General features: G+C 43.1%; 1 protein-coding gene across 5 annotated transcripts in view; it reads left to right on the forward strand.

Annotated features, from left to right (window-relative positions):
- Positions 1 to 22,035, forward strand: part of KIF5C (kinesin family member 5C) — a 162,434-nt gene that overhangs the window by 84,809 nt on the left and 55,590 nt on the right. For all 5 annotated transcript variants that reach the window (XM_007078543.3, XM_042994423.1, XM_042994424.1 and 2 more), the window contains 2 exons: positions 7,787 to 7,935; positions 17,934 to 18,109. In XM_007078543.3, coding sequence (XP_007078605.1) covers positions 7,787 to 7,935; positions 17,934 to 18,109 — 325 coding nt within the window. The remainder of the gene's footprint in view (positions 1 to 7,786; positions 7,936 to 17,933; positions 18,110 to 22,035) is intronic.

Consider the following 22,035-nt stretch of genomic DNA (forward strand, 5'->3'; position numbering starts at 1 on the left):
GTGAATGCTGCCTCTTCTAGTTGGTCAGGCCTGTGCCCGTTAGTCTCTGAGTGTCCAGCATTGTGCTAGAAAAGAAGCAGAAGCCATTTTCTGTGTTCTCAGAGAGCTTTTAATCTATTTGAGAGGGAACACTTGAATTTCCAGGCAGCCCAGAGTCAAAAAGCTGGACTGTGGGAAAGCAGAACACTTCCGGCTTTTGAGGGAGAAAAGATACTCAAATTAGAGCACTTTCATTGATTTTTTTTCTTTTAGCTTCCAGCATTTTATTTTTTAGTCTTTAATTACTCTTCCAAAGAACTTTCATTGCACCATTCGAAAAGGATTGTTGTCAGTTTTAGAAGTATGAACTTGAATCACCCAATTATCTCGGAAGCCTATTTAACGTACCTTGATTTGGGGTAGTAAAGCCTCCAAGGGGCAGGCCAATCAGTTTGGAGAAAGCCTGAATCAGCACATCTTTGGCACTAAGACTTTTGATTGATGTAGCATGAATAATTCAAAGGCTTTATTCGTATGTTGAATGTGGAAGGAGAGTTGATAATTTAGGGAAAGTAATTTCTTCTTTTTATACTGTGTACTTTTTTTTTTTTCAAATTGTGCCACCTCTTGCCCAGTTTCGTGACAGCTGCATTGGTCCTGAGTGCTGTACATGCTAAATTCATGTCACTAGAGCATGATAACAAATTATCTGCAAGGGTAAGAGTGGACACTTTGGTGAAGGGAGACCCTTGGCTATACTGTTAACATAAAATGGAAAAAGACTCAGATCACTCCCAGTTGGCATGTCTGTTGCTAGAACACCAATAAGGCTGATTTTTGGAGGGAGGTATACTGTGGGTGACAGAAGTTTAACCAGATGCCAAATCCTTATCCAAATCACTAATTCCTCAATGTTTCTCGGGAGACTGGAGCTTTTCAAAAGACACAAAATTTGGAGCTTTTAATTTTTCCTTCCCTATATCCCCCACTCAGGAGCAAGGTAATGGCCTCACCAGGAAATGGGAAGGTGCTTTGCATCTGTCATTTTTTTAGAAGAAGGTTAGGTGTTTCATGAGGAAACTAGGACTCTGAGCACAAAAGAAGGTGTGATGATTTTATGTGTCAGCATGGCTAGGCTGTAGTCCTCAATTATTTAACCAAACACTAATCTAGGTGTTGCTATGAAGGTATTTTGTAGATGTGGTTAACATCTACCATCAGTTGACTTGAAGTAAAGCACATTACTATCCATAATATGGGTGGGCCTCATCAGTTGGAGACCTTAAGGGCAAAAACTGAGGTTTCTCAAAGAAGAAATTCTGCCTCAAGACTGCACCATCAATCCTTCTCTGAGTTTCAACCCTGCCAGCCTGTCCAGGACTTTCCAGTCTCTGCAATCATGTAATAAATACAGAAATCTAAGGTATATCTTATACATATATACTATATATGTATACTATATCCATATGGAGATTATATATATATATATATATATATATATATATATATATGGATATATGTATGTATGGATATATATATGGGTGATATATATATGAATGGATATAGAGATGGAGATATATATATATATATATATATATATATATATGGATATATATGTATGTGTATATATATGGATGGATATATATGGATATATATGTGGATATATATCCATATATATATGGATATATATGTGTGTGTGTGTGTATATATATATGGGTGGGTATATATATGTGTGTGTGTGTGTGTGTATATATATATATATATATATATATATATATATATATGGATGGATATATATATGGATGGATATCTATTCATCATTTATGTACCTATATCTGTGCCATTGGTTCTGTCTCTCTGGAGAACCCTTACTGACAGGGAAGGATGCTGGGCTACCTCCTCCCACCCCACACATTACAGAGATAATCTGTGCATTGAAGGTGTGTGGTTGTATGGAGCTCCTTTTTCAAATGTCAGTACGATCCTAAACACCTGGAGAGGGAAGGAAAATGCTGAAACCAAGAGGTAGGAAGAGGCCAAGAACAAACATCTTTCTGGCTCTTCCAGAGGGGCCAAAGTAATGAGAAGAAATTCCAGTGATATGTAGCGTGTATATCATTCAGAACTCACTATGGCCAGAAAGTACAAGTATAGGCAGTTATTGAGGAATTGGGTAGGGATGAGATTTATCAGGCAGAGTGATGCGAACCAAGTAGCTCTATGACTCTCCTCTTCAACAAGGGCTTGATTCAGGGCCAAACTGTGAGAATGCCAAAGAGTTTTTTCACCCATGGGGTTAACTGAGAGGGTAGAGATGGACATGGTCAGCAGTCCTAGATGCCTGGATGTGTGCTTCTGAACATGTAAGCTGCAAATTCAGTGACAGGGACCTGGAGGTGCTGGGCAGGAAATAGAATGCTCAAGGACACGGGGGCAGGGTCTTCCTTCCGCTCCTCAGGGGAGTATGTCTAAAAGAATCCTTATCTGACTGTCTCCCTTTGGGCATCTAGGTGGAAGACGTGCTGTGGCCTCTGCTCTTTGCTGTGCTTGGTCTGCTTTCTTCAAAGGTGGCTAACATTCATTAGCATTAAGATCTTTTAAAAACTGGATCCTGTTCCCTTCCTGTGGGGAAAGGAAGTATTATATCTGGGGCAAGTCTGGATTATGTATTATTTAAGTAGTGCTTGACTCTCCAAAGCAAGCAAAAACAAAGAAAGACTGCTAAACAGATACCTGATAACTGCACCCTCAAGATTGGGCTCATTTGTGCTGAATGGGTTTTGCTTTTGGGATATATATCTGAGGTTAATTAAGGTGTCCCCCTAAGTAGCCTTTGGTTAGGATTTTGCTCAGTGTCTGCTATGGATATAACTTGTGGAATAGGCTTTCATTTCTGTATACAGTTTGGGGGCTCTGGTGGAAAGACCTTGAAGGTCTTTGGAAATGAAGACTCAAGATACTTCTCTGCTCCTTTGTGAGTGATCAGATCACATCGGGATTCACCAAATGTTGTTACGGTGAGATTGACCTATAAGGATGATAAATGAGCAGTATATTCATCGCTAGAGTAAGTCTCCTGCAGATTACTGGCTTGTTTTCCTATATCACGGAGATAAACTCCCAGAACTGTGGGGCTGGGTGGTACCACTATTGCTATGTAGCTTTAGCTAGGCAAAATCGTAAAAACTGCCTTAAGAGCGTTTCTCACTGTCCGCTGTCCTGTTGATTTTATGTTTCCTTGTAAGCTATTTGAAATTCTTTCAGAAACCAGGTTGAAGAGTAAACGCACATGTATATGTACTCACAAGTCCCTGACTTGTGTCTATAACACAGTCCTTGAGTGCTCAGGATCCATGTTGATTCACTATATTTGAACAGAGCCCAGATATTGTTGGTTAGTGTGATTATAGCTCGCAAGTATATGGAAAACCAAAATAAAAGAGCAAAGAATGTGAAAGTTGGAAGACACTTGCATGTGCTCTAAAGTGGACAAGGCAAAAAACCAGTAGACCACTATCCAACCCACCCTGCTGGCAATGAGCTAAACATCCACACAGGGGAAAGGGAATTGTGAACGGCCAAATTAGATAGGAGCTAATGATTAGGCTCCTCTTTGTGTAAATTCTCCTGAAGTTCGTGGTAAAAAGTAAAAGTGTTCATTGTCTTTTTACTCTGGTTCTCTCATGGGACTGAGAGACTGAGACACTCTTTATTCCATTTTGTGAGGTTGGTTTCAACATCTTATGTAGAATGTTTGTTCTGTTTGAAAGAAATAATTCCAGGCACAGAGATTCAGGTATCCCTCTTAGCGACTCTAGTTTATTCCATGATCTAGAAATCGTTATATCTGACTTGATTTCTTTCTATGTCACTTTATTTTTAACTTTTTTTGTTGACTGTAACATACATACAATAGAATGCATAAATTCAAGTATGCAACTCAGTAAAGTTTTACAAATATATGTACACATAGAACCATCACCCAGTATCCTAGAAGCCTTTTTCTTATACCCTTCTGGTTAATACCCAGCTGTCAAGGGTGTCATCCTGACTTCTGTCAACATCAATTACTAGTGCCTGTCTTTGAACGTTGTATAAATAATGACATACACTACTGTTTTGTGTCTGGCTTCTTTTATATAACATTATAGCTTTGAAATTCACTACATTGTTAAGTATAGTAGTAGTTTCATTTTTCCTAGTTATATTGTATTTCATTGCATGAATATAGCATATATTGTATCCATTCTACTGTTGATGGATATTTAGACTGTTTTCATTTATATTATAAGTGAAGTTACTATGACATTGTTTGTCATGTCATTAGGTAAATATTTGTCCTCATTTCTGTTGGTTATGTACCTAGGAGTAGAATTGCTAACTCATAGATATGAGATATTCAGCATTAGCAGATAGAACAAAGACTTTTCCAAGATGCCTGGAATAATTTATACTTCCTCTAGTAGCACCTGAGTGTTGTAGTCTCTGTACATTCTCACCAACACTTGGTATTATCAGTTAAAAATTTCTAGCCATTTTGTTAGGCGTGAGAAGATATCTTATTATTTTATTTTACATTTCCCTGATGGCTAACCATGTTAGGTGTCCTTTTTGAGAATATTTATTGACACTTCTTTTGTGAAGTGCCTTTTCAAATCTTTGCCCAGTTTTTACACTAGTTGTCTGCTTTTTTATTATTGATTTATAGGGGTTATTTTGGGTTAAGTCTTTTATCAGATATATGTATTGCATATATCATCTCCCACTTTGTAGCTTATGTTTTAAGTCTTCAGATGGTGACTTTTAATGAAGGGGAGTTTTTAAATTTTAATTAAGTCAAATTACTTTTATGTCCTATTGAGAAATCTTTACCTACCACAGGTCTTAAAGATATTCTCCTGTTTTCTTCTAGAGGCTTTATTATTTTACCTTTCACATTTATGTGTATGATTTATCTGGAATAGACTTTTTATATGGTATTGGGAGAGTGGATAAAGGTCACACACACACCCCCTTCCTCCAGCACCATGTACTGAAAGGACCATCCTTTCCCTATGTGCTGTATGGGCACCTTGTTGTAAATCAGATGACCTTGTAGGCTACTATCTGTTTCTGGATGATCCATTCTGTTTCTTTTCTAAAGTTTCTGGACTATTCGGTCTCTGTTAATTACTGTGGCTGTATAATAAGTGCTGATATTCTACTCTTTAACTTCATTTTTCAAAATTGTCTTTGCTATTCTTAGCTTTTTTGCGTTTCTTTGTAAATCTTAGAATCAGGTTGTTGATTTCTAAACGCATATGCAAGCCTCCTGGGATTTTATTTGAGATTATTTAAAAGCTATAGAACAATTCTGGGAAGGATTGGCATCTTATCCAGTCAATATTGGCTGATTTCTTCAAATTCTAGCTTTAGTGGATGGAAAGGCATTTGGGATGCCACTGTTCCGTTTGGAATGAAATGAAGTCTAGGGCAGTCGCATGAGACAGGGTTTCCCACCATTGTTAAGAGTTCCAAATGAGAGCTGGGATTTATATCTTCCCAATGCTCCTGTGGGTCATTTCTGTACCATTTGTGCCCTGCTCTGGGCCCTGGGACAGCGACCTGTTTGGACAACTGCAATGGGCTGTCTTTGCCTCTGACTTCACATTGGGTTCTGCCAATGGGAAGAAACATGGGCAGGTTATCAGAAGAGAAGAAAGTGAGATCAGGGTATTGGTTTTTTGGCTCTTCCCCTGCAGGGTCACTTTGGGTCGGCTGTGTCCTCAGATTAAAGGCTGTTAACAGATGCCAGTGGCCAACCACCTTCTTAGAGTTCCCTGCCTCGGTGGTGATGGTTCCCCACCACTGGTTTGGGGTACACATTGTTCATTGCTACTTCCCAACACCCTTCTCATACCTTTGGCAAATTCCCAAATTATGCAATAGAACGGGCCATCTGTTTCCTGCCAGTACCTTGATTAGTATGAAAGTGGAAGAAGAAGAATTTTCTGGACAGCTTAAAGGAATTTGAGAATGAGGATTAGTTACACCAGTGATAACCTTGCTGGGTCTGCTCACCATAGTGTACTTCTGGCTAAACTTGCCTGAGTATAGCAGGAAGGCTCTCTCCTACTCTTTCTGGTATCACTGCAAATCATCAAGAGACTCTTTATGATTTAAAAAGTGAGACCAGTAGCCTCAAAGTGTACCCTTAAATGCCCACAAGCATTTTAGCCATAGGTTATTTTTCACTTTTTGACTTACTGAGTTGATAATGCACGCTGCAGTGTCCGTGTTTGCACGGAGAAGCATCCACACTGCCGGCTGAGGATGTTAGAAGGTGAGGTGAGAGTGTCAAGCTGGCATAGACTGACACTAGTAATGAAATTGCCGCTATGTGAAAAATTGGAGTTGAAGCACTTCTGGGGACAGCAGCCTCAAGCTGCAATGAACGAGGGAGAACTTTACTAATTCTTAAGCGGAGTCTTACACTGAAATCATTTAACTCCTCTTTTGACAGTTGGGTTATTTAGTTGTCTGCTTTAGGAATTAATTTTTGGAGTGACATCTGTAGCCCTGGTGCGGGCTGGTGAATTTCTTTCACTGAATTAGAAATCATGTCCAAAATGGCATTTCATGACAACAGTAATTAACCTGAATCACACATCAGATAATGCTGGCAAGTATGACAGTACAAGAACTTGTGGGAGTTTAAACTGGAAAAGTGAATAGCAAATAAAACAGAATATCACATTTTTGAATGAAGTTTTTGCCTTCTTAAGAAGTAAAGAGTAAGCGGGATCCTGCTGTGGTCAATTTACATTTCAGTCGGACACATCTGCTTGTGTGTTCATTTCTGTACAAAGCTGGGTGAATCGTGTCGTTTATAGTATCAGCCAGAGCTGTCCTGACTTTGCTCTCAAGTTTCCCTTGAGTAACTGTCCAGACATCCAGTGTGGGGTCACATTCCTCAGTCATATGCCCTAGAAATTCACTGCATGTCTCATACTAGAAATGAACAGATGGTGGCCCTTAGACATATTTATTTGCCTCACACATTATTTTTCAAAACTGTCTTAAACTAGGAGATACAAATAAAATTATCAACCTCTGACTTTCCCTGAACAATGGGATGGACTGAGAACAGGGGCCCTCCACTCTTACATGGTGACAATCGCCTGTGACAGGGGCCTGTGCTCAGCGGGGAGCCTTGGTTTTACCTCGCTGGCCAAAAGTGGCTAAGTGACCCACCTGTCCCGGGAAACACGTGTTGGCATGTGTTCAACACACTGAGGTTGATTGTAGGTACCAAATATAAGAGAAACATCTGATTGCACTATTTCAGTCTGTGTATCGTTGATGTGAGAAAACTGTATGCCCTACGAGGCCACAGACTTTGTCTCCATTGTCTTGACAAACCCCAGTGTTTCATAAATGTTAGTAAATGTTAGGATAGAAAGGAAACTCTTACATAAGAAGACGGACCTGGCAGGGGTGTGCCAGATGCTTAGAGGAGACTGCTGAATGCTTGAGAAAGACTATCACCATAAGTCAGGGCTGAGAACATAGAACAGGGAGTGATGGCCCTGGGAGACAATTCAAATGAAAGTCCATGGGATTTAGGCTGGCAGGAGGTAAAGGAGAAAAGGAAATGGTGAGTTTGGAACCTTCGGGGCAGTTAGGAGGGTGATAGGTCCCAGGACCCCTTCTGCTACCCCAGTCCCAGCCTTCTAATGTGAAAGCATTTGAGGCTTAATTGTATTCATGATTTAGTTGATGCTAATAGCTACCCTCAGAATTTTTTCCCTTATGCTTTTGACCTCAGGGCTAAGACCATCAAGAATACAGTCTCCGTGAACCTGGAACTGACAGCGGAAGAATGGAAGAAAAAATATGAAAAAGAGAAAGAGAAAAACAAGACTCTCAAGAATGTTATCCAGCATCTGGAGATGGAGCTAAACAGATGGAGAAACGGTAAGGAAGAACGGAGAGGAAGAAAGAGGCACGGATGTGTGTTTTCCTTTTCCTAGGACAGCTGGCCTCCTGGGACACTTGGGAAGGACGGGATGAGGGTGGAACTTGGTCCTGCCTTGCAACAACCTGTGGAATGAGTAACGTTTTCTCATTGCCTGGCATAGCTCCCCACCCGGCCCCGTCACTCGGCTCACATGCATGCTTACTGTGGGCAAGTGACTATTTGCAAAGTTGCCTTAATCTATTTTCAATGAGATGCTCCCCTATCTGATTATTGTGCTTCCCTCCTGTAGCCATGTTTGAGGTTTAGAGGGCAGTGCCCGAGACGTTGTGGCTCAGATTGATTTTGATTAAATGAAAAATGTCCTTCTCTCCTATGTGAGTTTTATAATTGATTTGGGGTTAAAAGTCCCCTCTGGCAAATATTTGCATTTTTTTTTTCTGGCCCAACTGATCATGCTCTGGCTTCTTCAGAGACAGAAATAGAGGGCTCTTGAAGAAGCTCTGTGCTAAAATGGAGTCTTACAGGCTTGTTTCGTGACTAGCTTTTTTTCTTTTTCCCCAAAAAACATTCTCTTTGGTTTGTTCTACTCGAAGAAAATATCTCAGAGAGCTGACATGCACTGGGTGGGTGGGTTGTGGGTGAGGCGTTGAAGAGGGGTTTCCAGATCCAAGTGCGGGCAGATTATTTCAGAAATTTTAGCATTGTGATGAAGTTAGAAGGTAGAAGTCTTTCTATTTTTTAATTTATTTTTATTTTTACTTTAACTGAAATAGGCAGGTTGGTGTGTGTGTGTGTGTGTGTGTGTGTGTGTGTGTGTGTGTGTGTCAGGGCACAGTGGATAGCTGGAGATTCAGATTCTTTGCTGCTGTGTCCACTACGTATTTGAGGTGCTGCAGCCGACTTCAGTCTCTTGGGTGAGCGTAGGAGCCGCTATGCAGGATCGGGATGGGACCCGCCAGTTTGTGACTGTAACTGCACAGTTAGTGGCAGACCGTCTTGTGAGTCCATGTTTGCCACTGTGTTTTGCTAGGAAGGTGGGGTGTCAATGACCTACTATTTGATTGAAAAACAATTGTGAGGCAAACCAGGATCCAAGAGAGGTTCAAGAAGTGACCTAGTAGCCTAAATAACACGAATGCTTTTTGGGAGATTTTCTAGCTGCACACGTGTTTTGAAAGCTGCTAGAATAATTGAATAATTCAGCACCTGGGGCCGGTGCATGCTTCCTTGCAGTTTGGCAGGAGTAGGAGAGTGAGGAGGGATGGTTGGCAAGGCAGGGAGTGGCTGTATGAGGTTTTGTTCTATTTCTGGGATCCTCTCGGGTCAGTTCTCTGCTGGGCAACTGGAACATTCAGTAAAGCCTTTTGGTAAAGAGAGGGAGACTGGCCTTGGAACACTGTGGAGTGGACAGCTAGCCTTGTTTTTTTTCTGCTCCCTCCTGGCACCTGCCAGGCTCTCACCCTGCAGTTCTCGATCCCTCAACCAGTTCTGTCCTCTGGGGGCAGTCTGCCGCCCAGTTTGCCTAACTCCCCTTATTGCCTGGGCACTCTCACCTTGCTTTTGGACTTTTCACTTGGTGTCATTTTAATTTTTGTCCTGCTCCACCCACCTTGCAGATCTACCTAGAAATACACTGTTTTCCGTGGCCTGCAGGGTGAGATCCTATATAAGTCCTTAAGTACATAATTGGGGGAAACTCACGTATGGTTTCTGGCACATGATAGACTTCCATAAATGTATCACATAAACGTGTTTAATCCAGCGCCGGAGTGGAAAGGGTGAGCTGTCAGTCATGGTCTGCGCCCTTACGGAGCTTACAGTTTGATGGGGAAGGCAGACTTCAGCCACAATCAATAAACATGTCTATGCTGCATACCTAAAAGAAAGCATAAGGTACTAAAAGGTATTATAACAGGGGCCCAGATCTTGACTTGGGAGTCAGTGCAGGTCTCCCTCGGTAAGCGACCTAGGGAATAAGATCTGAGAGAAACAGAGCAGTTAGAAGCGCCAAGGCAGAAGTGGGGGTCAGGGTGGAGGGAGCCGCATTTACAACATCCCTGAGGGGCTCCCTGAAGTGGGGAGGCAGCAGGAAGGCCAGTGTGGCGAGCCGGGGTGAGGCACTACTGGCCCGAGCTGGACGGGAGGGGTAGGCAGGCCTGTCTTCTGCAGGGCTGAATAGTCTTTGCTCAGGATTTTGGTCATTATGTGGGAAGCAGTGAGAAGCCCTTCGAGGATATTAAACTGAAGATCATATGATAAGATCTGCATTTTCAAAGCTCCATTGGTTGTGCTGGAGAATTGAGTAGAGAGGGTGGGAGGAGGGCCAGGAACAAGGATGGTCTTCCAGGGATGAGGCTGCGTAGTTGAACTGAGAGATGTGGAGATGGAAAGGGAGAGGCATGGCTGGATGAGAGAGGTATTTAGGAGGTGAAATTAGCAGATCTTGGGGAGGAGCTGGCCATGGGAAGGCAGAGTGCCAAGTTTTCTGGCTTGCCGAGTTAGATGGAGGGTGGAACCATTCATCTAAACAAGAAACACCAGAGAAGAACCAGACTGGAGACCAGGGAGGTGAGGAAGGGAGTTTCAGGTACCTGTGGCATAATCCAAGTGCAAATGTCAAATAAGTTAGGTCCAGAGGTTTAGAGCTCAGAGGCTCTGGCTGAGCTAGGGAAAGAAATGTGAGAGTTGAGCTTTAGGAAGTGCCTGAAGGCATAGGTAGGGGTGAGGTCCCCTATAGAGAGAGGGCAGGGAAGAGGAGAGGGAGAAAGTCTTGAGAGGGACCCCCCTCCACCACTGCCATGTAATCACTGAATGAATGTGATGGAGAAGGGGGATCTGCAGAGCTCTCCTGTTCTCGCAAGCTAACCTCTGCACATCTGCATTTTAAAGGTAATTTTTCTGAAAGCAGAAGTTTTCAAGTGTGGAGATCCATCTTCGATGATACAGATTTCAGGCAGGACGGAGGCAGATAGAGGCATCATGGAGCTGTCCTTTGACCAGCTGTGAGTTGAAGGATTATCTCAAGGATTAACTCCATGTCACATATACGACAAAACGGCCCTGGCTTTTTGTGATGTTCCTAGGCTGGCCGTGTAATCCGCAGGCAGCCCTTGAGGTTTTGACAGGCTAGAAGATGTGCCCAAGGTGACTCAGTCACTGACAGAGCAGGGATCTGAATGTAGGGCAGTTGAGTGCTGAGTTCATTGTCTCTCTGTTGTCTATGGAGCCTGTACATAGCCCTAGTGATTTGTGTTTGGGCCAGAGGAGTGTGACAAATGTCACCCCAGGAAAGAAGGGACTGGAAGCTTCTCAGCAGTGTCCCGTGCACCAGACCTAATTCCTCCTAGTCCTGAGAGCATGGCTGGTTTGTGCCAACTGGAGAGCTGGGATTTTGAGAGGTGAAGAAGGAGAGCAGAGGTGGCGCCCCCCACTAAAATCCAAGTGGCAGGATATTTCCAACTTTCTTTTGAAATTTGACACACACATTGGCTCTAAACTCTAGGAGTCAGCCACTTGTGGGCTGAACGCATTAAAGCAGCATTGTCCATTGTATGCATTCTCCGCTGGGAAAGAGCTTTCCATCCTTGCATGGTGTGTTTATAATTTGAAAAGTTTGGCTGCTCTACTCCAGCTGTGGGAGAGCAGGAGAGAGGGAATATAGCAGAGAAAAATTGTGCGTGTGTACCCACGCCTCCGCTTTTCCTTTTTTGCTGTTCTACAGAATGAGGGAGGACTACAAAGGAGTAGGAAAGGTAAAATAACACGATGTCTCGATGGCAAACCATGTAGAGTGAAGAAGTTGCTACAGTTGGCTGGAATGGGACTGTACCACAGGAGAGAGCATTCCCCGCTGAAGTCCTTCGAAGTTGTGAAATACGATCCTGTTACTTGCCTATAGGCAAGTTCTCCCCCAGACCCTCGCTGGTACAAGTTTTCAGTTTTCAGCTCCTTGTAGCTTAACGGGCTACTTTAGAATGAGAGCCTAGCAGTTTCCTCCTCTGGACAGAGTAGAACGTTGATTCTCAGAAGATGGCCTGGGATTCCTAATGTGTGCAACTACACCCAGCCTTAATTAATTTCTGCCATTGGCATTAAGGCCAGGTGGCTCAGGGCCTGCGGGTGCTGGCCAAAGGGGAGGCCACGCCCTGTTTTTACAAAGAAGGCATAAGGGGAGCCACTCCATTCCTCACAGTGCCAGGCTCTTTGGGTTGCAGGGGACAGGAATGACCCTGCTTAGCTTAAACAAAACAGGAAAGCATTAGAAGTCTGTGGGTGACTCCCAGAACCAAAGAACAGCCGAGGAACCAGGCTCACCTGGCAAAGCTGGGGCTCCTCCAGAGACGCAGGCAACAGAGCTCTTAAGGGGCCACACCTGGCATGACTCCCCTCTTGAGTATTTTCCTCCTTCCTCGAATTATATGGTTGAGACCCAGACGCCCTGGGAGAGAGAAGGGGGATACTGTGGGGGGTGGTGTGCTTTGGTTGAGGAAGGCCAGGGCCCTCTGCTTCTCAGGGCTGTGTCTTCTGAGCAAACCTGCCTGCACTGGAAGATGTAATTCTTCACAAGGAAGTTGCGGTTCTGAAATGAGAATGGGCGTTCAGTGACTGGAAAACACCTGTCCACTACGATCTGCTAGTGACATCTTGTGGGCTGAAATCGATTGACAGTCCTTTGAATCTGGAAGTTCTGCTGACAGTTTCAGCCTCAGGAATTTTGTTCAGCCTACTTGCTTAAGGACAGATAGATGGAGTGGGCAGTTGCCAGAAGCAGGATTGTTTTTTTCCAGTTCTGTTGTTTGTTCATCATATGCATGGAAAAGACTTGAACAACCCTATAAATGGGGATAGACTTAGAGAGTTGGATTCAGAGTGAATTATGGCTCCCAGTTCACCCTGCAGCCATCTTCCAGTCCATCCAGAAGATTCTTAATGGGGAGGATGGGAAGAGAGGGCTGAAAGCCCAGGGCTGTGACCCTCAGAAGGGGGATGGGCACACAGATCCACGCACAGATCCCCCCATTGCTACGGGGTCAGTCTTTACACATGCCTTCTTTTCTGATACTTCTTTCAATCTTGCCCTTTAAAAAGCGGTCACATTTTACAAGGGCTTAAGCCAGAAAAGGAGGCCCTGAAAATCCAGGTGTCGGGGGTGCAGGGAAATGACCCGACAGAGAGTAGGACACCTCTGCCGTGTCTCTTGAATGGTTAAATATAATATTAAGTAACAGAATGGATGTAGATTTACCCCATCTGCTGAAGTCATGCAAAGAAATTATTTCATCACAGCCTGGGAAGGCGTGGAAAAATCGGCAATCTCTAGAACAGATTTGTTTTCCAAATTTAAAACCTGCCAGGCCAGCAGGCTTGGTTTCCTAACTGGCTAAATCTGTAACGTGGAGTCTGATCTGGGGCTTTGTGGGACTGCGTGGCCTCCGTAGCTGGGATACAGTTTGCTCTTTTAGCAGTGGAGATGTCGAAGATGCTGTCCACCACCCACCCACCCCCACCCCCCCGGACTCCTGACCGTAGCAAAGGTTAGCGTTTCATTTGAGAGATCCCATCTGTTAGGCTCTCTTCCTTCTTTTGAGAGCATGGCCAAACACGAGTAGAAATACTGCCCGCTAAGAGAATGGTGTGGGCTAGTCAAGAGGTCAGGAATGTAAAGAGATTCTAGAGTCCTGTGTGACCAGTTTATTATAAAATTACTCTAGAAGGGATTAGAGAATGTCTTAAGCTACTTACAATATTTTTAGGAACTAGGGTGAGAGATGCTATTTGTGTGCAAAATAATCCCATAAAGGAATGACTTTTTTTTTTTTTTTTAAACCACACATTTATATAATGACATCTTGTAGCCAGCTGCTCTTACCCATCTGGCAACTTAAAGATTTCCTTTTAGTTTCTTTGATATAGAAATTACCTACCATTAGGTCTGCCACTGGGCCTCTTTAATTGGTACTAAAAGAGAGCACCTCCTTTGCCAGATCTGCTGTGGTTTCTGACGGAAGCTGTGAGTGACCAGCAAATCTCTGCCCCTGGAGTTGCAGAGAGAATGCAATTACCTTTCTATGTTCTCCAGAGGCTTTAGGGACTCAATTTATGAAAAGGATAACTAGCTCGTTGCTATTTCATGTGTGAAATTTTAATGAATTACTGGCAGTCTAATGGTTTTCTTCTTTTTTTTTTTTTGAAAAAAACAAAACACTAAAAAGCCTGTTTTAGAATTTTTAACTAATAGCCCTAACGAGTATTTTTGATCAGTCTGTCATTCTTGTTTATTGCAATTGATGGATTTTTACTTTTTTGTAGGAATGCGATTTATGCCCTTGGGGGTTTCATTTTATAATTAAAATGCTCTGCAAACCTTGTAGGTGTGCTCTAAGCGAATGCTCCTGTGTACACACAAATCTTTTTAGTCCTTACAGGTAATTACATCTGACAATAGGAAATGCCAGAATGCTTATTTAAAGAAGGGAAAGGATTCTAATGGAAGTGGGGGGAGTTTTCATTGTAAAAAGTCCGATGCTTTACAATATTATAAGCTCTTTCCCTATAGACAGCAGGTACAAAGCCTCAGGGGATGAACTAAGAGAAATTTGCTTTTAATGCGAAAAAGGGGAATAAAAATAAAAAAAGATGCTCATCTTCATTTGGTGGTCCTTTTCCGGTCTCCCGCCACCAGATTTCAGGACATTTTTTTTTCCTCCAGGGTTTGTTTGCAGCTGTCTGCCTTGTTACAATCAGTTGTTCCGTAATCACCTCGTGGGGGCTTCTCCAGAGACTCAGTCCACTGCAGTGCAGGGAATATTCTCGATTAACGTGGTGAGATTGCCATGGAGACAGATTGCCTAGTGTCAGGTCTCGCATAGTGTTGGGAATTTACAACCCCCAGACGTGTTTGTGAGCTGGACAGTGTAGTTACCAGGGACACTTCTGGAAGTCATTTTCTCGGTCCTTTGAAGGGTAGCAGTGTTTGGGAAAACCAGCTCTTGGTTCCTCTCCAGGCAGGAGCTGTGCTCTCCCACAGATGCCTGCTGCTTTTGTTCCTGCGTGTTGCTGCTTTGTTCTTCTCGGCCTGAACGGCTGCTGCAAAAAATAATCCTGACTGCCTGACCTTTGGAATATAAACTGGGAAGAGCGCCTTGTTTAGATGTAGCTTTGTGGGGGATATGTTGATGCTTTGATTCAGAGAATTGTTCAAGACAAACCAGAAAGTCTGCTATAGGTTTCAAATATTGTTTTAGTAATAATAAAAATAAACCTGAAAGGGACTTTTGTAGCTACATTGTGTTTTATTTTTGGAACTGAGCTACAGCCACAAAGGTATTGTGAAGACCTCAGGAACAGTAATCTCAGAATAAGTAAAAATAATTTATCTGCAAAGCCTGGAGAGTTGACAATTCGTTAGGGAGAGGAGGAGATAAGAGATGGACTTTAAACCATAACACCTTCAGCGTTTTTTCACATATACTATTTTAATTAAATCTTTAGAACAATGCCATGTCAAAGGCATTATTATTATTTTTTCTCCTTTACAAAAAGCAGATGAAGAGGTTAAGCAGGAGATGGGCTGGTGATTAATTAGATCAGTTAAAAGGTGCAGTGTGGCTCAGCGTCCCAGCACAACACTGGAGATGTTAATGAGGTTTGTTGATTACTTTCAGGGTGCCTCGTAGCAGCATTGGTTGTTTGCTGAACTGCTCTATTCTTGGACCACTCTGGTACTTAGTGATGCTGTGATTGCTTTAGGGTCACTTGCCGCTAGGTTATAGGGGTTCATCCCTGGCTCCTACCCACTCAGATGGATCAAAACATGCCCTGGGCGGCTCCTTAGCACACCCCAGGCTCATAGTGGCACTGGCTCTCGGCCATGTGGAACTAAAGAACACAGGGACTATGTCTCTTCCAGATGTGTTTGTATCTTGCGTCTGTCTTGGGGCAAGTTGGCGTAGGATAATAGGATCATATTCTAGCTGATTTCCGGTCTAGTACAGTTAAGAAATTCACCTTCATCATGCTTAAGCTGGAAGATTAAACTTATGCCATACTGGAATGCCCTGTTGACAAAGTTCAGAAGGTAGAGCTGAAAAATTTGAGATACGGTCATAACCCAAATAGGAGAAGGATTTACCAAAGTGTTGGTGGTAAATTTCTCTGGAGAAGGAATAGAATTGGGAGGTAGAGGTGAAGGAGGGTTTTAGAGTTTTTGTGTATATAATCTATGATTAGACAAAGATATATTTAAGTAAAACAAAACAAAAAAGTCCTTAGGAACTAGAATATGGTACTGCTTTGACAGCCTGTGGATTTAGCAGGCTGTAGAGAATATAGATCCTTTAATTGGATGAGATCCAGTCTGTGCACTGAGGTCGTTGATGGATGTTTTAAACCAGGAATTGGAACTGAATGAAATATTGATTTGGTTCAGGTTCAGTTCAAAGGCTACTCTGATATTCTGGTTTTGTTTCAGGTCAATAATTTTAGAAAAAGGCACAGGTACAGTACAGTCTAGTTGAGCTTTAGAAGGAAAAAGGGTTGGCTCAGTTTCTATTCAGCAAAGGAATTGTTTGTTCCAGGTTTTGCTTCAAATGGGACTGGTGAAATCATTGGATGTTAATTTTTTTTGACAGGAAAGTCTTCCTACCATTTTGTAATTATCAAGGGAGATAATGGAACCTGAAGCAGCAAAGCTAAGCCATCACAAAGCGTTTTGTTTATGTTGAGGCAAATGTGTGCAGTGTTCAGGTGGCTTTCTTGACGCATGATGCATACTGTTCATGAAGCCATCGATTAGGGGATCCAGTTCTGTCTTTTATCATTTATTTATTTATTTTTAAATTTTTTGGGAGAAGTTATTTCTGTCTTAGGGCAGTTTTCCTGGGGACTTTCCACCAGATGCATTTTATGGGCTGAGAACTGGGTGAGGCTTGGAACACTGCAGACACTCAGTGATTGTAGCAAACTGAGTGTGAAGTTGATGGTAAACACTGTGATGGAAAAGTATGTTTGGTTTTGCTTTGCTTTCCAAAAAGATGTTTGAGAGACTCAGTTGGGCCACATGGTTTTCATAGAATCCTTTTTCTGCGGTCTGTCTTTGCAAGGTGATTTTCTCAATGGGGTGGCCACTGACCAGCTTGAGAACTTCACTTTTTCCCTCAATTTGAGTTGTCAGATTTGGTATTGCTGCCTCCAAAGGCCTCAACAAAAGGCCATTCTGTAGATCGAGAAGGGCTGTGTGCTACTTTGCAAACTTAGAAGTGGTATGCAGGGTCTCTGCACGATATTCTGGATTGGCTGCTTCTTTTTTTCTTGGGTCTACTTGACATCATAAGAAATTATTCTATTTGAACTCTCCAGATGAGCCAATTAATTCTGACCTCCTAGGGGAGAGGATGGTAGTAGGATGTGTGTTTATGCTATGTCAGTCAGAGCTCCTGGGTCCAGGGCTACCCTGGTTTTCTCCTTCAGATTCAGGGACTCTCAGATTCAGAGGATTATGGCCCTGCAGTGTTCTTGTCAATAGTGGTGAATTTGTTCCTTGATTTGGCTGTTTCTCTTAATGAAACGGTAACCTAATTAATTGGTAATTAGGATACCTCAGAGGTCTGTTTCCCTGTGAATCAACCACTACATAGAATATGAGTCTAGTAAAGCCCCAGAATATTCCCCAACAGAAGGAAAGTGTATGCAAAAAGTTGTGGATGTCATTGCAAGCTGGATTAGTTAGGAGCTTGTGTAGTTGATGGAGCCAGTGTACTTAAGTGATGCATCACAAGAGGGAGTATTATATAGTCCTCCTCTTCCTTAGACTAGTTTGGCCAATTAACTACAACCTTTCCTGTCAAATAGAAAGAACACAAGCTATGACTCTCTACAACAGCTCTTTATTGTGTCCTCTACGTCTTTTCACGGGAGTGACTATTTTTGGAATTCCTCCTGTAGGGTTGCATGCTGAATTTCTTCAATCCCCAACTCCTCTCGTTGTGCTTTGCAGGAGAAGCTGTGCCTGAGGATGAACAGATCAGTGCTAAAGACCAGAAGACCTTGGAGCCCTGCGATAACACCCCCATCATAGACAATATTGCTCCTGTTGTTGCTGGCATCTCTGCAGAGGAGAAAGAGAAGTACGACGAGGAGATCTCCAGTCTCTACAGACAACTGGATGATAAGGTCTGTAGCCGAAGATTATGGTCCTCACTCACAAAGATGAGAGGTGGCGGGTTCTAGACTGATTAGCCAGAAGCAGCTTCAAGCCCTGTGGGGGCGCTGATTTAGGGCTCCGGACTGATGTTTATGCCTGTCTTCCTAGTATCTACCCTAGCTCTTGATTGGGCAGACTCAGGGAACCTAGTTCATGTGGAACGGAAGCTTTTATGGAAGTTTGATTGGAAGACTAGAGAGTTAGTCTAGATAGACAGAGTCTTCACTTCTGGACATTATACCGGGGCTAATCACTGCAGGAGAGTGGGGGTGGTGTAAGCGTGCATGATCTTTGTTTCATTGTCCCTTCTATTCTTCTCTGGGCCTCTGCCTCACCTCTTGAAACTCCAACAGTAGTGCCAGCTATAGGGGCAGGGTGGTGGCTCCTCAAGCAAAATGTGTACTTTCATCATGCAGCTCTAAGGCCCTGGGTGAGGAACCAATGGTCGTGGTGTGTGGTCTGACAGGTTTCCTTTACTGGTAAATCTGTTTTCAGGGGCATACTCTTGAACGAAGTGGTTTGAACACGCTGGTTAGGGATGTCCAATTTTATGGTACACTCTGGGACTCAAGTAGTCATGTAAATGCACAAGATGGAACAGAGGAGAAGAGGCCTTGGAGAATGCTGTGCACCATTAATCCCCAGTGAAGGTCAGGTTAGGGATCCCAGAGGCATAGGAAATTAAATCGATGTTTCACGTGATCTTGGCATATTGCCCTTGGAATATTCTAAATCCTTTCAGTTCATTTCATCAAGGTTGCTGGTATTTTTAGTCCAATTTAATCTTTTCTGTTGTGGGGCAGCTCAGAGTGTTTGGGGACACCTCTGGTTTGTCTGAAACAGCTTTGTTATGTTAACATTGCCATTAATCTTACCAGCCTGTCTATTCTGAGTGAGGCTCCGTCTGTATCTGTATCACCTTTACAAGCAGCATGTGAAGCTAGTTCTGCTTATCTGTGACCCTGGGAATTCGCATTGTGACGACAGAGTTAAACTGGGGGGACCGTACCTTTTTGGTAACCTATTTAATGAGACATTCACACCCAAGAGAGCTGGGCTAATTGCCCTTTAGGTGCTTGACACACTGTTATCCTTCCATTTCTAACCAGATATTATTATGCAAAACCTCAAAGTCAGAGAAAAAGGAGATCAATAGTAAGTTAACAATGTATGCAATTTCTTGATTTCTCCAGAGAAATGCTATTGTTTTAACATACTGTGATTTTTTTTTTTTCATTTTAGAATTGATGGGTTCATTTTAGTAATCCCCAGAGAATTTTGAATGAGGGATGATGACCTGATTCTCTACTCTGTTCTCTATGAATAGACTCCTGTCATGGTTGGAATGGGGATCATTCACCTTGGTAGCATGAGCAAATTTCATTGATCTGAGAGAGACTTTAGAGTCTTAAATGCAGCTCCTGAAATGTAGTGATGAGGACTGGGTCCGAGTGAGGAAAATGCCATGCCTTGGGGCTTTTTGGTTGGTAGCTGGCAGAGCTGACCCTGGAGTTTCTGCCCCCTGATGACCAGCCCAGAACACTTCCTGTTGTATTATTTTCTGATGGTGTATGCTTTGAAGACCCTCAAACGCACACATTTTGAGGTTAGCATTTGTGGTCCCTCATAGGGGGTTGCTGAGATTGGAGAGGGCACTGAGCTCCTTAGCCCTAGAGGGCACCAAAGCTGGTGGTTTGACCTTAGTGACTACCCGTGATCTGCCTCATTATGTCTTTATCAGCCATCATTGTTATTTGTCCTCCTCTTAAAAGTTCTAGAAGGTATTTCATGCTTCTGATGAGATAGGTGGTTCGGAGAACACATAAGTTGGACCATGGCATCTTCATAGATTATTGAGTGGTAGAGCTGAAAGCATCTGGATCTGGATGAGAAGCTAGCCCAGGGTGGTTATGTGACTCCCCCCAAGTTCACATTACCTGCAGAGCAGGAATGAGGCTGTGTATCTTCTGGCTCCGAGTCCTGTGGTCATCCCGTTCGGTCTTAGCCTTTTAAACGAGGGACTTGTCAACCCTAATCATTTAGGGTTTAGAAAGTGGTGGGAGAAAGGCTACATGGTCTCCTCCCAGCTGCCCCCCTCTACCGCTCTGTGCTGTCTCTCCAAGGGTCTAAGGACAGTTACTGTCCAAGGCAGTGCTGTGTGATGGAAAAGCATACACTTTTGAGTCAGACCTGTGTCTTAATAATGCTGAGACTTGGGCCGATGCACAGCCTACCCAGCTGAAGTTTTCTTTCTCATCTTCAACACGGGTTCACCCCAAAAAAGTTGCAGTGGGAATTAAAAGTTTCTAGTGTGTCACAGTTGCTCAATAAATAGTTTCTTTCTCTTCTGGGTTCTGTTTGCTTGAGGGAGAATCCCACCTTATGTGGTATCAGAGGTGGGGGGTGCAGAGATGAGTTATGAGCAGACTTAGAAGATGAGCAAGTTGGTGTTGGCACTGTCTCCTTTATTCCTCGTCTCCTGCCATCCTCATGCTCTAGTGGAAATGTGTGAGAGGAGTTCAGTGCAAGTAGAAATAGAAGTTGAACCTCATTTCACTGAGTACCATTGCAACAAAAACATTTTTATAATTAAAGGTGGCCAGTGATGGGCTGACAAGTCACCATTTCACATGTAAGAAAATCCAGGAACAAGAATATTTTCTGAAAAGTGCTTTGAAATCTGTTGCGTATGGACTAGCTTTTAATAGTCAGCATCAGACTGAGCACGTTCTAAGAAGTGCACTTGAATGTGTGTAGCTGTGGACTGCACGGCACATTGTATTCTGAAAGTTTTGAAAAAAAAAATTTAAAGATCAATTCCTTGGAGAAGTTGCCTTAACAAAGCATTGAGTGTAGTTTTGGAAATATCTCTGGTACAAGTGATTCATGTCCTTATAATGTAATCCTGTTCTTCACATCCTTCCCAGACGGCCTAGTGGCCCTGGGTTTCTTACTGTACCTCAGAAATCACTGCACCTGGCTTGTCACCTGTCGGGGAGGAAGGCTGCGTCTTCAGGCTTTGAAATGAACACAGTGTGAGAACAAAGGGCTGGCTCCACCGTTCTGCTTCTCTTGTGATTTATATCGCTTGTAGCCATTGCTTATGTGTCCCAGGGGAAGGGATGGCAGCTCCCTGATGTTAAACTCCTGGAGTCTTTTATGTTAAGTTGTTTAATATTTATGTGCCAAGGAACATAAACACAAAGTTGTTCCTGGTAACTGACACTCTTAAGTTTATAAAGTAGAAGAGAAAATATGCCCTACAGAATAGTCTCCTAGTTGTGCAAGTACCATTTTCTGGCAGTTTCACTCTGGTGTAATTTCCCTAATTCTCCTGCCAGAAACCGAATTTGGGGAGGAGAGTCATGAGTATTTTGTTGAACCATTAAAGAAACATTGATGTAAAAAGTTCAGTAGAAACGGGGTCTCCCCAAACAGGGAAATAAGACCAAAAGATGTTCTACACAAAGGAAAACGAGATACAGATCTTGTAATACTGATTTTAGAATTTTCTTGCTCTGTGGAAAGCATTCGTCGTGATGCTGAGTCAATCTGATTTAAATGGAAGCATAGACACGACCAAACAGCCTAGAGAATATCCTGTGGAAAACCGAGGTCCTGCGCGCCAGGCCCTTGAGTTCACCCCTCTCACTTCACCCCCGGAAAAGGCAGAAGGCTCAGTGCAGGTTTTCATGGGCTGCTGTGAGAACGCCTGGGCCACACCTGACACAAAGAGCGACCCCATAATACCGAATCTGACTCTGCTTGGGGTTTAGACCCTGGAAGTGTTATCCAGTAGGATTTCCTCCTGTGTTTACGGGAGGCGCACTTGGAAAGCCAAGTTGCTCTTCACAGGCTAGGCTTCACATTTGCATCTGAATTCATGAAAATCTTT

This window comes from Panthera tigris, chromosome C1, assembly GCF_018350195.1.
Source record: "Panthera tigris isolate Pti1 chromosome C1, P.tigris_Pti1_mat1.1, whole genome shotgun sequence".
NCBI classification, from domain to species: Eukaryota; Metazoa; Chordata; class Mammalia; order Carnivora; family Felidae; genus Panthera; species Panthera tigris.